This window comes from Cnephaeus nilssonii (assembly GCF_951640355.1).
Source record: "Cnephaeus nilssonii genome assembly, chromosome: 21".
NCBI lineage: Eukaryota > Metazoa > Chordata > Mammalia > Chiroptera > Vespertilionidae > Cnephaeus > Cnephaeus nilssonii.
This window is the reverse complement of record NC_137092.1, coordinates 3,054,403-3,069,538: the sequence shown is the minus strand read 5'-3', so window position 1 is coordinate 3,069,538 and position 15,136 is coordinate 3,054,403. Positions and strand designations below refer to the sequence as shown.

The 15,136-nt window shown below is 60.9% G+C and overlaps 1 protein-coding gene across 3 annotated transcripts; it reads left to right on the top strand.

Annotated features, from left to right (window-relative positions):
- The first annotated feature begins 3,707 nt into the window (after positions 1-3,707).
- LOC307092820 (uncharacterized protein) lies at positions 3,708-14,930 on the top strand. Of its 3 annotated transcripts, none has more exons than XM_079760313.1 (2): positions 3,708-6,920; positions 14,815-14,930. In XM_079760313.1, exon 1 carries the CDS (start codon positions 5,118-5,120, stop codon positions 6,300-6,302), a length of 1,185 nt encoding a protein of 394 aa, XP_079616439.1. In that variant the 5' UTR covers positions 3,708-5,117; the 3' UTR covers positions 6,303-6,920; positions 14,815-14,930. The 3 variants fall into 3 exon arrangements, with proteins under 3 accessions (XP_079616439.1, XP_079616437.1, XP_079616438.1); XM_079760311.1 differs by lacking the exon at positions 14,815-14,930 and adding an exon at positions 8,100-9,679 and having other exon boundaries at positions 3,708-7,440; XM_079760312.1 differs by lacking the exon at positions 14,815-14,930 and adding an exon at positions 7,959-9,679 and having other exon boundaries at positions 3,708-7,440.
- Positions 14,931-15,136: the final 206 nt, after the last annotated feature.

Sequence of the window (15,136 nt, the reverse complement as noted above, 5' to 3'; positions counted from 1 at the left end):
CTGTGTGTGACTCACTCCAGCCGGCCCTGCGCTGCGGACCCCGGCGGGCTCCCCGGCGCCCTCTGCCGGTCCGGCTGCGCAGCTGCAGCGAGGGGGGCTAAGGAAAGGGCCTTCTCCCCAGGTCGGTGCAGCCGTTTCTGTCCATTTCCCCATCTGTGCTGATCAGACCCGAGCAGTCACCACCAACTGGTTGGAACGAGATTGCTGGGTCCCACCCCGAGGTTCCGATTCAGGAGGGTCTGAGCAGAGCCCGATAGATAATGTGCATGTCTAGCGAGTTCCCAGGGGATGCTGGGAGGGTGCGGCCCCAGAGCTGCTGCACCGCCCCCAACACACACACACACACACACACACACACACACACACACACACACACACAGGCGCCTAGGAAACCAGTGGGCTTTTCCTGAGGCAGGAAGGGCGCTGAGTCAGCGGAGAAAAGTTCCCACCTGCCGGTGCCGCTGAATGAGACCTGAGTCCCCCTCCCCACGCCTGGCCCGTGCACTTCCCATGACAGCGCGGACCCAGCCCCCTGCCGTGACCTTGACCCGTGGCATGGGGGGAGGGGGGTGCCGACACACAGCCAGAACACTGCTGAGTGGGAAAACCCACCGCACTCTCGCCCCGCCCCCCCCCCCCCCGCGCCTGCTGCCTGCTCCGACCAGCACCCCTGTCTTCTGAGGTTAGGGCCCAGGAGCCCCGTGGGCGGGCGGGCGTGGTGATGCCCCCTACTGCCCGTGCGTGGGCGCAGGTGCCCGCAGCCCAGCCTTAGTGGCTGCCCTTCAGCCAATCCCGGGCCCCTTGGGACGGCGCCGTGGCAGGCCCACATCACTGCCCTGCTTCCCCTTACCCCTCACCTGACGCTACAGACTCCAAACAATGGCGGCTTCTCCTCTGCCCACGGAGCCCCGGCGCCTGGGAGCCTGTGGCCGGGACGCCCCTCCTCACCTGCTGAGGAGCACCTCTCCCTCCCCTCACCCTGTCTGAGGACCTCCACCCGGAGCGCCCAGCTTGGACGTCCTTGGACTGCCCTGGGACAGCCCCTCTCCCCGGGGTGGGTAGGCGCACAGTGGGGTGCCCACAGCCCCCCGGGGGACCTCAGCCCTCCCAGGCCATTGCGTGATCACTTCGGGGGTTCACAGGCCCTCCCACCCGATCCTTGGGGGGAGGGGGCGGGGAAGGACCAGCACCTCCCCTCTGGCTGCCAACTGGAAAAGCAACCCCAGGAACCTGCCACGCTGGACTGGATGGATCGCCTCAGCCCGCCAGGCGCTGCTGCAGGTCGTTGTAAGGCACCGAGTCCAGATGCCAGCCTGCCTGCCACGTGCCCGACCGCCCTCCACCTTAACTGCATCTCCCGAAGGTCAGCCTCAGTGTGGCCCGGAACCCCGCCTGCACCCCGGCCATCCCTTGCTCCATGGGGTCCATGGGGCTGACCTAGGACGTCCTGCCTGCAGCCAGAAGCTCTCGGCGCCCCCTCTCCCAGGCAGCTGGCCGGGCGTGTTCTCGCCCCGGGCTCTTGTGAAGGAAGAGCCTGGAACAGAGGGAGCCTGCGCTGGGATTCCCGACACGCTGAGCGGGTAGCGAGGCCGTCTCGGGAATTCCACGGGGGTGACGGCACACTGTGTGTGAGTTGATCTGGGCCGCACGTAGGTAGGGGTGAAGCCACATCCGGGACCATTCCCAGGAGACCAGCACGCAGGGGGGCGTTTCCCAGTGTGAGAAACGCATCCGACCCACGCTGTGAGGGCCCGGGCCCTAACCTCAGCGCGGCACGCCGGAGAAAAGTCACGTCCTTATCTGAGCAGCGATGACCAAGCGGGGGATTTCCTGGGAATGAGAGCCAGGGAGGACGTCATGCCATCATCCCCCAGCTGCACACTCACCTCCAGGAAGCCCACTGCGCTGAGTCACTGTCCCTATAACAGACGGAACAGAAGAGGCGGTGGATGGTTCTAGAAGGAGCTTTTGCCTTGTTCGCGAGAGCTGTGTGCTGGGCGCCGGCCTCGAGCCGCCTTCCGTCCTCAGGACTCCTGGAGAGAGGCTGGTGATCTGCCGCCTCCTGCGCTGGGAGCACCGACCCGCGGGGGCGCCCCGGTGGCAGCTGCTTGGAGTGACCCGGAGCTCCAGGCCCGCACTCGTCGCCTGCCCACCTGTGGGGACGCCGTCTGACCTCCAGAGGACCCCATGACGGTCGTGCTGTCAGCCCCCGGTGCCCGCGAGGAGACGGCGTGACATTCAGCACCTGGCGGAGTGAAGAGCCGCTCTTGGGCACCGGCCTCCCTGTGCTCAGAATGGCGTCTTACCAGCTGTGTGGCTTTGGACAAGTTCCTTACCCTCTCTGTTCCTAATCTCATAATAACAACACCTCCTGGAGGTGGTGCTGCGGGGATGAAATGAGGCCATGCTGAGCTGAGAGCGGTGCCTGGCCCGCAGTTAACACGCACAAGGCTTTTGCTGTTCTCGTCCGTCCTCGGGCCTGACTAGCTGTCTCTTGCTCACAAGGGGAGAGGAAGGGGGAGGGCCTCCCCACCCACAAGTGAGCTCCTGAGGCAGGGATTGTTGTCGTTTTGTTCATGGCAAATAGTGGAAGCTCGATACCTGTTTGTTGAATGAATGCATGACCCCTGTTTCGAGGCATATGAAGACACTCAGGATAGAAGGCCCCTCACAGCTCGCTCAGACTCCCTCCCAACCCCACCCATCTAGTCTGTTCATTCTTTTCATTTTTTCCACCTGTGTCCAAAACACCCAGACATGATTCTCAATGAGCCCTGCCTCACATTCTCACTCTCTCAAAGCTCAGGAATGGGCGCTTGCGGCGGTCTAACCAGGAATGGCAGCTCTCTGCGGGCAGGAGCAAATCCCGCCCCTGCGAGGGGGGGGGGTGGTGTGTGCAAGGGCTCGGCTTCTCTTTTTTTAAATATATTTTTATTTCAGAGAGGAAGGGAGAGGGAGCGGGAGAAGGGAAGGGAGAGAGAGAGAAAAAAACATCAATGATGAGAGAGAATCTGACCGGCTGCCTCCTACACACCCCCCCACTGGGGATGGAGCCCACAACCCGGGCATGTGCCCTGACCGCGAGTCGAACCCTGACCTCCTGGTTCCTAGATCAACGCTCAACCACTGAGCCACGCGGCCGGTATTGACTTCTCTTCTTGAATGTACCTTCCGGTTGCAGGCTTGTGCGTCACCGCCATCACTGTCCTTTTAGAGCGTGACCAGGTAGGAACCGAGCCCGGGGTGCCACCCGGAGCAGTGTGAGTCCCTCCTGCCGCTTCCCGGGGTGCTCCCGCCAGTCTGGGGAGACCCGGGGGTGGGTCCCTGGAGAAGCAGTCAGGGTCCCCGGGGTGGTGCGAGACAGGACACGGAGGCGAAACGTGCTTGAAGTGGATGGAGACGGAGAAGGAAAAGGATGTTCCTCAGAGGAGCCGTGTGTGTCCCTCCGGAGGCCTCCGCCGGGGGCCCGCCCATCCGGCCCCCGGGCTGTTTATCTCGTCCTCCGTCCGTTTCCTGAGCTCGGTCCTCGCTTCCTCGGGGAGCGTCATCGGCCCCCGGGCCTCGGTGAGATCCGGGATGTTTTCTCTTTGGGAAGCGGCTACAAAGGGCTGAACCTGACTTCCCAACCACAGCTTTCACCCGCGGGAGGCCTGGCCTGAGACACCCCTTCCACGTGTGACAAGTTGCACACTGGGGCCATTATTAGGCGCCTGTTGTGTACCAGGCACAGTGGGAATACAGACACGGAGACGAGTGAGACTGTCCCTGCCCCAAAGGAAGCCGCACCCTGTGGGACAGACACGCGGCGGGTCTGCAGCAGGCGGCGAGGTTGAACAGCCTCTGCAGGCGTGTTCTGCCCCGGCTCCCCGTGACCAGCTTCTTCCCTCCCAGGCGGTGCGGAGAGGAGGCCGGTACAGAGAGGAGGCCGGTGCGGAGAGGAGGCCGGTGCGGAGAGGAGGCCGGTACAGAGAGGAGGCCGGTGCGGAGAGGAGGCTGGTACAGAGAGGAGGCCGGTGCGGAGAGCAGGCCGGTGCGGAGAGGAGGCCGGTGCAGAGAGCAGGCCGGTGCGGAGAGGAGGCCGGTGCGGAGAGGAGGCCGGTACAGAGAGGAGGCCGGTGCGGAGAGGAGGCCGGTGCGGAGAGCAGGCCGGTGCGGAGAGCAGGCCGGTGTGGCTGCTCGCTTTACCAGCGCTTAGTGCCGAGTCCTGAGGAATTATGCGGGCACCTGCTTCCAGTTAGATGTCATCGGTGGGAGCAATTAGAGAGAGCTAGAGCTGAAGGGGGACAGTGATCCATTTCAGCGGGGGGTTACTGGGTGGGGAAACCAGGAAGAGGAAAATTTTCAGGGGGAGACATGTGGGATCTAGGAGGAAGAGGGACAGAGGGTCTCACGGAGACACTCGGAGAGGCCCAGGGCCCAGGACAGTGCCTCCGACGGGGCATTGAAGAAATACGTGTGGGGGAAGGTCCTGAGAAACCATAACTGGGTGGGCGTATTCCTCTATGACCCTGACACCTGGGGGTCATACCTGTTCTCGCTGGGAAACAAAGCCTGGTCTCTACCGCCTGTGGAATCTCCCAGGCCACGGAGCATAGGGAAGGCACCGCATCGGAACGTGTCCTCGCGGCCCCTCCCGCTGCCTCTCCGCGGGGTGAGGTGCTAACGCTGTAGACGCACAGAGCAGGTACGAAAGGATCGCGGCCCTGCCCAGCAAGGCCCTGGCACCCCAGAGCTAGGCGGCCGGCTCCCTGCCGGGGAAGGCCCGGTTCCCACCCTCGCGGCGCTTACACGCAGCTCAGCTCCTGTGATAACAGCCCTCACCGGCTGCGAAACTTTACACTATTAACAACCCACCATGTACAGGGTGACGGCGCTTACTGGGCATTTGGCAGCATGAGTCACGGCGCAAACATCTGGGAGATGGAAGCCCCATAGACAGAAAGCGACCCTGCAGTGTGTCCCGGTGTGGCCAGGTGACCACTAGGTGGCAGCAGCGTCCTGGCGACAATAACGCAGCGGGCCTAGAGCTCTTAGGAAGAGCAACAGGACTGAACATCACCCAGCCCGAGGCCAGAGAGAACCACTACTACAAATTCCCAAGAGCTCTTCCTCCCTCCATGAGCTACGACCTCCACGGCGACGGCCAAGCACGCGTGAGTGTGTCCGAAAGCCGGCTCGAGCCCGCGGCGCCTGGCAGCCTGGCCCGCAGCCACCTGCTCGCCGAGGACGCGAGGACACGGCGGTTTTGTGGTTTGGTTCCCGTCCAAACTGCCTCTGGGTGGAGCAGGCCCTCTCCCATTCCCGGAGCTCCCGCCACTCTTCACTGCCTTATTCTGGGCTCGTCCACCGTCGGCACGGCCCCTGGAGGCCTTTGGGATTGGAGTCCCTGCTGGAAAGTCTTTCTGGAACACACGGGGACTCCACAGTGGCCATCTAACAGGTCCACGCAGCTGTCTTGGGCTTTCCCACCTCCATCTGGCTTTCCCACGTCATTCCTGCGGGGGGCGGGGGGGGAGCATTCTCATCCAGGCCCTGGTGTGTGTGCGTGTGTGTGTGCGTGTGTGCATGTGTGCGCGCGCAAGCTCCTTCCATTCCGGAAGGCTCCGGTGAAATGTCACCTCCTGCCATTGCCCCGGGCTGAAGGGCATGCCCTCCCCGCCCCTCCCAGCACACAGACTCCTTGGCCGGCTTGTTTTCCAGCCCAGGCCGTGAGCTATCCTTCCCGTGTCTCCGCGGTTTGCAATGGGACACTGAGAGGAAGGTCGGGAACCGCACAGCCTGCGCACGTAGTCAGCCTCACTCTCACCTCGCCTGCTCATAAGCACACAGTAAGGCCCGGGCTGGGGGAGCCCGAGGGCGCGGGGCCAGCGCCCCTGGGAAGCCCGGGTTGTGGGGCCGCAGGTACTCGCCACGGCGGGGCCGGCACGGTCTCGGTCACGTCCCGGAGAACCCTGCACTCCACACCCGCGCACCGTGGAGTCGACCCCGCGAGCCCTCCCGCCCTCGCCAGGTGCGGAAGCGGATCTCGCGTTGGGACTCAAGAAGCACTAAGAGGACGGCGCACAGGCAATCAGCTGAGTGCACTGGAGGGGGGGGGGGGCAATAACCAAAAACTATGGAGAACAAAACCTGACGTTGCTTCTGCATCGGGTATAATAGAAGCTTCCCCAGCTGCCACGGCTCAGTGGTTGAACGCCGACCTGCGAACGAGGAGGTCTCGGTTCAATTCCTGGTCAGGGCACAGGCCTGAGTGGCAGGCTCGAGCCCCACTAGGGGGCGTGCAGGAGGCAGCCAGTCAGTGATTCTCTCTCATCATTGATGTTTCTATTTCTCTCCTCTCCCTTCCTCTCTGAAATTGATAAAAATAAATTTTTAACAAACCATTGCCACACTTCGACATACAGACTGCGCGAGCGTCCCCATTCCTTGGCCGGCACGGAACTCTGGCAAGCCCACCCACTTCCTCCACGTTCTCACCGACGGGCGCCACCCACCCGTGCGGCCTGGCTGCCCGGCTGCCCGGGCTCCGGCTCCAGTAGCTCCCTTCTGGCTGGCGGCTCCCTCCACAGGGGCCCACGCATCCCCCTCCCACCGAGGGGAGCCTGCCTGCCGGCCCGGCTGCTCCCCCACAAGCGGTGGGGCCTCGGGCTAGCCGCCCTCCCCCCTCCCCCGAGTCTCCGTTCACAGCTGGCAGCCAAGGATAAGGGCCCTCCAGCGGCCGGGCACGAGCGAGCTCACTTTACAGAGCACGCGGACAACATCACACGGGCAGCCCCCATTCGCGTCTCTAGAACCGGTGTCAGACCGAGCACCCGCCAGGAAGCCAGGTCTTCGGTAGCAGTGTCGTCTGGAAGGAGGCAATCGGCAGATGCGAATAAGCCCGGCCTCCCGGGTGGGGAAGGGCACGCGCGCTATTACACGTGAGTGAGGAGGGGTGTCTTTTCCACGGAGGGGAGGGGTTTGCCTAGCAGAGTCTGTGCCCCGTCGGCCTGGTCTGTCCTGGAAAAAGCAGAAGCAATCCCTCCCTCTTACCCGCCCCCCTCACCCCCCCCCCACCCCCGGCCTGCTAAGGTTTTCTTCAGCCTGTGCCACCCTCGCTGCCCACAGCCTGCCCAGGCCAGTGGGGGAGGAGGCAGGGGAACTTGAATGGCCTCCTCCGCCAGCTGGCCCAGCCGCCCTTCTTTGAAGCCTTGCATAATGAGGAGCTCTCCACAGTCAAAAGGGAGAAGCCCTTCCTCCCAGTGGGCAGGGTGGCCCTGCCAGCGCCCCCTACCCCCAGGGAGTGTCCCTGCAGGCACTGTCTGTTCTCCATGGGGCATGACCTCTTGACAAGAAACAGTGGCTCTACGCGAGGTTTGGGCAGCGAGCAGCGAGCACCTGCACGGATTTGCTGGAAACCCGAGGCGCATCCCGCTCCCTTGTTCCCTTGCGCGCTCTCAGGTAATCCACCCGCCTCTGGGTGTGTGTCCTGGCGGGTCCTACCACCCAGCCTCTGGGGTGTGTCCTAACCGCCCGGCACGCTCCGGCGTGGGCCTCCCTGCTCCCCTCCACCCGGTCCGATCCTGCAGTGGAAACAAAATCTTCCCAACCCCGCCCGGACTCCCACATCCTCTTGGGAGTTCCTTGGAACTCTGGGAGGGACTGGCCAGGCAGGATGTGCATGTGCATGTGTGTGTGTGTGTGTGTGTGTGTGTGTGTGTGTGTGTGTCCAGGTGCTAAGGACTGGGGATAGCAGGGCAGGTGGAGCAAACTGGGCAGTGAGCACATGGCCTGTTTGGGGAACTACTTATAATTCAGTAAAACTGGCACCTGGAAGCAAGGGGGGGAGAGAGGGAGAGAGAGAGAGAGAGGAGGCTGGCGAGGCACCGGTGCCAGGTCACAAGGAGCCGGGTCCCACGTGGAGTGTGACCTTTCTCTGGAGACAGTGGGAGCCACTGAGTGGGGCGTGTCTCACACAGGTCTCCGTGTTAGAAACAAACAAACAAACAAACAGACAGAGCTTTACGTTTAGATGACAGCTGACAAAGTCTTACACCTCATCTGTTCGACCGTCACAGCAAACTCACGCTACAAACAGGAATCCATTTCCCGGCTTACAGATGGGTGCAAGGGCCTCAGCCGGGGCGATGGGCCCCCAGCGAGCCCTGCACTGAGACCTTCGGAGCTAAACCGGCCGCGCTGGGCGGACGGGGACGGGAGTCGCCCGGGTCACATGGCTACGAGGGGACTGAGCAGCGTTGGCAGCCAGCGCCTGGCCCTGTCCTGAGGAGCTTCGTCCTGTGAATGCGGGTTCGCTGCGTGGCCCCTGGTTCGCTGCGTGACCCCTGGTTCCCTGAGTGACCCCTGGTTCGCTGGGTGACCCCTGGTTCGCTGGGTGGCCCCTGGTTCGCTGGGTGACCCCTGGTTCGCTGGGTGGCCCTGGCCTGTCTCCCTCCCCTGCGCCGTGTGGCTCTCAGACAGCCTCCTCTTGGGAACAGTAAGAGCACCTCCCCTCGCGCCTCTCTTCCCTGAAGGCCGTGGAGGAGGGGCAGGGAGACACGCCGTGCTGCGAGGCAAGTGCCTTGTCTTAGCGCCCAGGTGGGAACACACCCCGCAGTAATCGGCTCAGCAAAGGGATTAATTAAACGGGGCCTGGGATTCCCTTCAGAATGTGAAGTCAAAAGTGATTGTGAACGGGCTACTGAGCCTATCGACACACACCCTCTGCCCCATCCTCAAAGCTGATTGCACAGATGAATATTCATACATGTAAATCGTGAAGCCAGCACCAGGTCACACAGACGGTCGTAAGAGACAGGAACGGGCCGGGACAGCTCTTTCAGCTCGAGCCCAGCTTCGCTGAGGCCCTCTGGGAGCAGATGACAACCGCGTCCCCTTTAAGGCCTGCACAGGAGGAGAGCAAGAGCCCTTCATGTGACCTTCAGAGCAAGAGGAGAGGGAGGGACTTGGGGAGCGCCCTCCTGGCTCACGGGGAATCCCTTTCCCTCTGCCCATGCAGAGCAACCTCAGCATCAAAAGGATCAATATATGGCTCCTCCCGGGCCAAAGCCACCCCCAGGGCCGTCCCCACCCTCAGAGCCGCCTCAGCCCACCCAGGTAGGGAGCTGGACCTCTGGGCTGGCAGCGACAGGGCTGACCAGCACCCCCACTCACGCACCCTCTGTCGGACTCCCAGGACACGGCCTCCGGTCACCACCCCCAGCCCCTCCTCCTGTTGCTCAGGAAGGAACTGTCCCCCAAGACGTGGCCGGCCTTCCTTCTTATATGATGTCCCCTTATTCGCTTCATCACGTTTGGGGATCATCAATTCCCAAGACTCAGCCCCACGGTAGGACATGCTTTGTATGCACCCAAATCCACCTCCTTCCCGCTGCGCTCTCTCTAGGAACCGAGACACTTCCGAATGCCCGTCATCCACCCAGCTAACACGCGGACGCCTCCAGCGTGTCGGGCCCGGGCCGGGTGCCGAGGTTGTGGGGGGACAGTGACGGGGCAGGGGCTCTGGGCGTTGTCAAGGGCGCAGGGAGAGGAGAGGCCACTCCTGGGAGAGGACAGCAGCGAGACAGACAATGAGCCCCGAGCGGCGCAGCCAGCGCGGGGCGGAGGCAGGAAGTCTTCCCGAGCTGGGGCTGGATAATCCGGTACTTTTCCAGCGCGCCTTTTCCGGCCGATCCCAAGAGAAGCCATCGCTCTGAATAAACACAAAGCTATCAGGCTTCCTATCCTGCCTGTCTTACTGCCCAGTCCCAACGCTTTCCCCTGGTGGAGAGAGTTGAACCCCTACCTGCCCCACCCCCACCTGTGCTCTGTAAATACATCAGTGTTGGCTGCCAACCACGCTGGGAAGGGTGGAGTTTCCTGTGGCCCAGAAGACAGACAACAGGAGGTGATGGTGCTGGGCCACGGCAGGCCACAGCCTGCTCTGCAGCCTGGTCACCCCTCTGAAAGCAGCAGATACCTGGTTCATGGAGCACGCCCCGTGGACAGGACGCCTCCCCCCCCCCCCCCAGGACACGCGTCCATGCAGAGCGGGAGCTGGGCGAGGGCTGGCTCAGTTCAGCTGGTGTGGCCAGCAATGCACAGGCAGGGAGGGGCTTGGAGAAAGGCTGAGAGGAGCCGGGGAGGGGATCAACAAGGTCGCTGGGAACTGTTCCTGGAGTGGAGGGCCATCGTGGGCACGACAACCGGGCACCTGCCCCCCGACACACAACTCCCCCCTCCCCCGGGGCCAGCTCGAAGGTCCTCGTCCAGCCCCACCTGCCAAGCTGAGCTGATGGCAGCAGGGCCAGGATCTGACTCAGGGGCTGTCGCCCCACAGGCTGGGGGTCCCCGTGACGCAGCAAGAACCGTGGCAGGGAGGGTGAGGTAGTGGCTGGGTGGCACGCTGGGTGTGCACCATGTGCCCGGGGACAGGCCGTCTCATCTGAGCCTCATGACAGCTCTGTGAGGCGGCTGCTATTGTCATCTTCCCTGCACATGTGACATGTGCTTCCAGGGGTCTCACATGCCTCCCGAGCTCAGGAGATTAGGTCAAACCGTGTCTGACTCCAGAGCCCAGGTCCGGCTCGCCTTTCGGTATTGCCTGTCATCCGCTTACCTACGTGTTCGGTCAATGCGTCGGCGAACCCACAGTTAACCCAGCACCGTGCCACGAGCAGGGCCGCAGGAAGGTCGGGACTCTCACCGTCCTGCCCCATGGAGCGAATACCGCACGGAGGAAGCGGACAGTCCGCACCCCGTCCAGGGAAGTCGGCACAGGGGCGTCGGGGGCTGTAAGGGGGACGGGTGGCGTGTCCTGGGGAGAAGGACAGGGGAGACCTGCTGGAGAGGTGGCCAGGGAAGGGCCCTCGAGGAAGGGACTTGAACCTGAGGTCTGACGGGTGTGACAGAGCCAGCCAGGAGGTCACCGGAGGGAGCGGTGGGGGAACCACAAGACCCAGAACAGGCCTCTCAGAGAGGGGACCGGTCAGCGTGGCTGGGCGTCTGCAGAGTTTGGCAGGGCCTGATCATGAAGGTGCTTCCAGGCCATCAAAGGAGTTAGAATCATATCCTTTTTTTTTTTTTTTTAATTGAATTTTTAGGGAGAGTGGAAGGGAGAGAGAGAGAAACATCAATCAGCTGCCTCCTGCACGCCCCCTACTGGGGATCGGGCCTGCAACACAGGCGTGTGCCCGGACCGGGAATCGAACCGGGGACCTCGTGGTCCATGGGGCCCTCCCGCTTTGGCTTCTTTGTAAATTGGTTGCTGGCACCACAGCCTCGCGGACTCCAGAGCTCTCTCCTGCTCCGGCCCGCGGAGCCAGCAGCAGGCCGGGTGGACCGAGTGCTGCCCGGAACCCGGGTGCCTGCCAGGCACTGGGCTTCCTCCCCGTTGGAGGTGACGCAGGGCGTGCGTGTTCCCTCGGCGGGGACAGCCCCGCCCGCTCCTGACCACGGCGTCCAGGGAAACGTCCCCAAAGGCTCAGGTCCCCAAATCTTCATAGTGTTTGTCCCGCGTGTGTCTTCCGGAGCCTTCTAGACAGAGGACTGTCCAGTCAGCACGTGGCTGCTGGGACGAACCAGTGTCATGTTCCGTGGGGTTTCAAGGCGACCCGGATACCATCAGACTCCATCACGAGAAGTGGGGAGAGCCGCACGATCCTGGGTCGAAGCCGCAACGGAGTATTGCTGGTGTCCCGGGAGCGGGAACTGCTCCGGATCCGCCTCCTGACTGGAATGTCCCAAACCCACGGCCACGGCCCCGGTGTCTGAGGCCTTATTAACTGATTTCATCTCATGGATCTACCAAAAAAGCCACATCCAGCGCCGTAGCCACAATCGAAAATGCTTGTTTTCGCCTGTGGTTCTTGCAGACATTCTCCAGAAACACGGGGACCTACTGCAGGCGTGTGATGAGCCACGTGAAGATACACCCTGCGTCCTTCAGGCAGAACAGCAGCATGAATGTCCCCCTCCGCCTCCCCCCCCCCCCCCCGCCAGGGTGCGAGTCTTCTACCCTGACTGAGGGGGGCGGGTGGTGTCAGAGATTTCCACCTGGCCTTGCGCTGCTGTCTCTCGCCCACATCCTATCACTCCCTGAGGCTCCCCTCCCTGCCGGCGTGTCCATCCAGGTGTGCACTTGGGGACTTGAGAAATGAGCCCCCGGTGGGCCTGGGGGCCCCGGGGGACCCACTGCTTTGGTTCCTGGCCCCGGTGAGGAGGAAGGGACCCAGGACCCTACCCTAAGTCGCACTGCTCAAAGCCAGGGAGAGCGGCAGAGCTGGGGCAGAGACGCTGGGGTGGGGGGAGCAGTACCTTTGGAAGAAGGAAACCCAGGGAGCCAAACGTCAGGGGGATCGGGGAGGAGGGCTGAGCGGCGCTCCGGGGGGAATGAATGGTGCTGAGAGGCTGCGAGGGCGAGAAACAGCGCGCCCGCGGGCTTGTCAACGCGGACGTCACGGGTAACTCTGACCAAAGCCATTGCAGCGACGCGTGGAGACAGAGGCCAGATTGGAGGGTGTGGATGGAGGAGCTGGAGCTCAGGCAGGGGACACAGCACAGGAACAAACCTTCTTTGAGCTTTGCTGTCAGAGGAACACAGAAGTAGGCGGAGCCAGTGGCTGGAGGATTTCACTTAAAAACATATATATATGCGTGCTTTTTAACTCGATGGCTACTAGACCATGTTTCTGTGCTGAGGGAATGGTGCTGAGGAAAGGCTCAGAGCCCTGGCCCACTGGGCTCAGTGGATAGAGCGTCAGCCCGAGGACCGCAGGGTCCCAGGTTCGATTCCGGTCAAGGGCACGTATCTCCTTTGCAATCTTGAACTCAGGCCCCAGGCTGGGGTACGTGACGGAGGCAACCAATCCATGTATCTCTCTCACATGGATGTTTCTTTCTCTCTCTCTCTGTCTCTCTCCCTTTCTTCCACTCTCTCTAAAAATCTATGGGAAAATATCCTTGGGTGAGGATTAACAACAACAAGAAAATGCTTTTTAAAAAAAGAAAGAAAAGAAAGGCTCAGAGAAGAAGGAGAAGGGCCAAAATCCGGGGGCAGAATCGGAGGGGACAAGACAGCCTTCGCCCAGAGCAGGCCCACGAGGACAGATGGGGAAAGCTGTGGGCGGCGTGGATTGGTGGCGGGAGACGGCGCCAGCCCCAGGCCCAGCCCCTGCCCCAGCCCCAGCGGCGGCCCTGCATTTTCTCAATGAAATAGCACGTAAATAGCTGCGCGTACATTGCAGCTCTGTTCCCACCCAAAACTGGCATGGCCCCCGGTTCTGCTTTGCCCTGTGACACAGGAAGAGAGAGCAAGGTGTGGCTCGCCCAGCTGACAGCCGCAGGCACCTGCCGCCCTACTACTCTGCCCTCCTCTTTCTTCTCCACTGAGTTACATGAGCCGCTGGCTCGAAGACGAGTAAACAGAGGTGGGGCTGAAGGTCAGAGGTGATGAGATCTCTATCAGAACTCCCTGGCGCTCAGCTGTGCTTCCTCATCATAATCAGGAAATCCTGGAGGGACCTCCTCCCAGCAGGAGCACATCTGGGGAGGTGCGGGGGAGGGGGAGGAGAGGGGCGGGGGAGTAGAGGGAGGGTCCTGGAGCCAGGAAGGGAGGGGCTCGCCTTTCTTCCCTGGGCCCAGAACGGATCTTCCTGTCTTTAGCCCACACCTTTGCGTGTGCTCGTGGAAGTGTGTGCACACTCCATCGCGACCACTCCTCTTTCTCTCTGAGGCTTAGAAGGGGTTTCCCTGCACACAGAGGTAAGGGCTGTTGGTGCCCAGATATATAGTCGAGATGGTCAGCATTCTCTCTTATGTTGTCAAGCACATAATATCAGTGGTAAAATAAAGAAAACTACAAAACATATTTATTGACATGAAAAATATATCCCTAATATATGGTTTATCAATAAATCTAGACCGCTTTTTAAAATGTAGGTCAATAGGTAGATATGTATGGAAAGATATCTATTTTTAAAATTTATTTTTATTTTTTAACTGGAGGCCTGGGGCACAACATTCATGCACTGGGGGGGTGGGGGGTGTCCCCTCAGAGGCGGGAGAGGCTCCCACCACTGCAGCTGCACTCGCCAGCCGTGAGCCCGCTGGCGAGCTCGGCTTCTGGCTGAGCGGCCTCCCCGCTATGGGAGCACACTGACCACCAGGGGGCAACTCCTGCATTGAGCGTTTGCCCCCTGGTGGTCAATGTGCGTCACAGCCACCGGTCGTTCCGCGTTCAGCTGTTTGGTAGATTTGCATATTAACCTTTTATTATATAGGATAGCTGACATTTATTTATTTATTTTTAAATATATATATTTTTTTATTTCAGAGAGTAAGGGAGACCCTTCAGTCTGCAGGCTGACACTCTATCCACTGAGCCAAACCGGCTAGGGCGCTAGGGCGATAGTTGACATTTATTAAGTATTATGTGCCAGGTATAAGGTGCGATGTTTGATGTTTCTGTCTTTCTCCCTCTCCCTTTCTCTCTGAAATCAATAAAAATATGTTAAAAAAAAAAACAAACAAACAAGAAACATCAATGATGAGAGAGAATCATTGATCAGCTGCCTCCTGCATGCCCCACACTGGGGATCGAGCCCACAACCCGGGCATGTGCCCTGACTGGGAATCGAACCGTGACCTCCTGGTCCATGGGTCAATGCTCAACCACTGAGCCACACCAGCTGGGGTGAACTTCTCTTTTGGAAGCTACTCCTCCTTGCTTAGACCCTTTGACTAAGACCCACATTTGAATTAAAAAGGAAAAAAAAAGAAGATAAAACTACAAGCAAGCACACTTGGAGGCTCAGTTGTTTTCCTTTCACTTCCCAGGTCACTCCTGCAGGCATCCGGACCCGCTTACCCTACCCGTCAGCGGGTGCTTGTCCACTGCTTAAGGACAGGGCTGGACTGGGGAAGGCCAAAGCCAGGCCTTGTTCACAACAAGGATCCTAAGGCGCAGAGCCTGCCTGCGCCCAGGAGGGTGGAGACATCCTCTTTACGAAGATCACCATATCCACTCTTTCTTGCTCCCCTGTCAACTCTGAAGGGTGACAGGGCATCACTTGCAAAGAACGTGAAGAAGCGGACAACCTGGGGAAGTACCACAGGCAGATGCTTCATGACAGCCCACTTCTCTGCTCAATTCTTGGTA

Coding starts and splice junctions, on each gene's coding strand:
- LOC307092820 (XM_079760313.1), top strand. CDS start 5,118: ATGAGCTACGACCTCCACGGCGACGGCCAAGCACGCGTGAGTGTGTCC.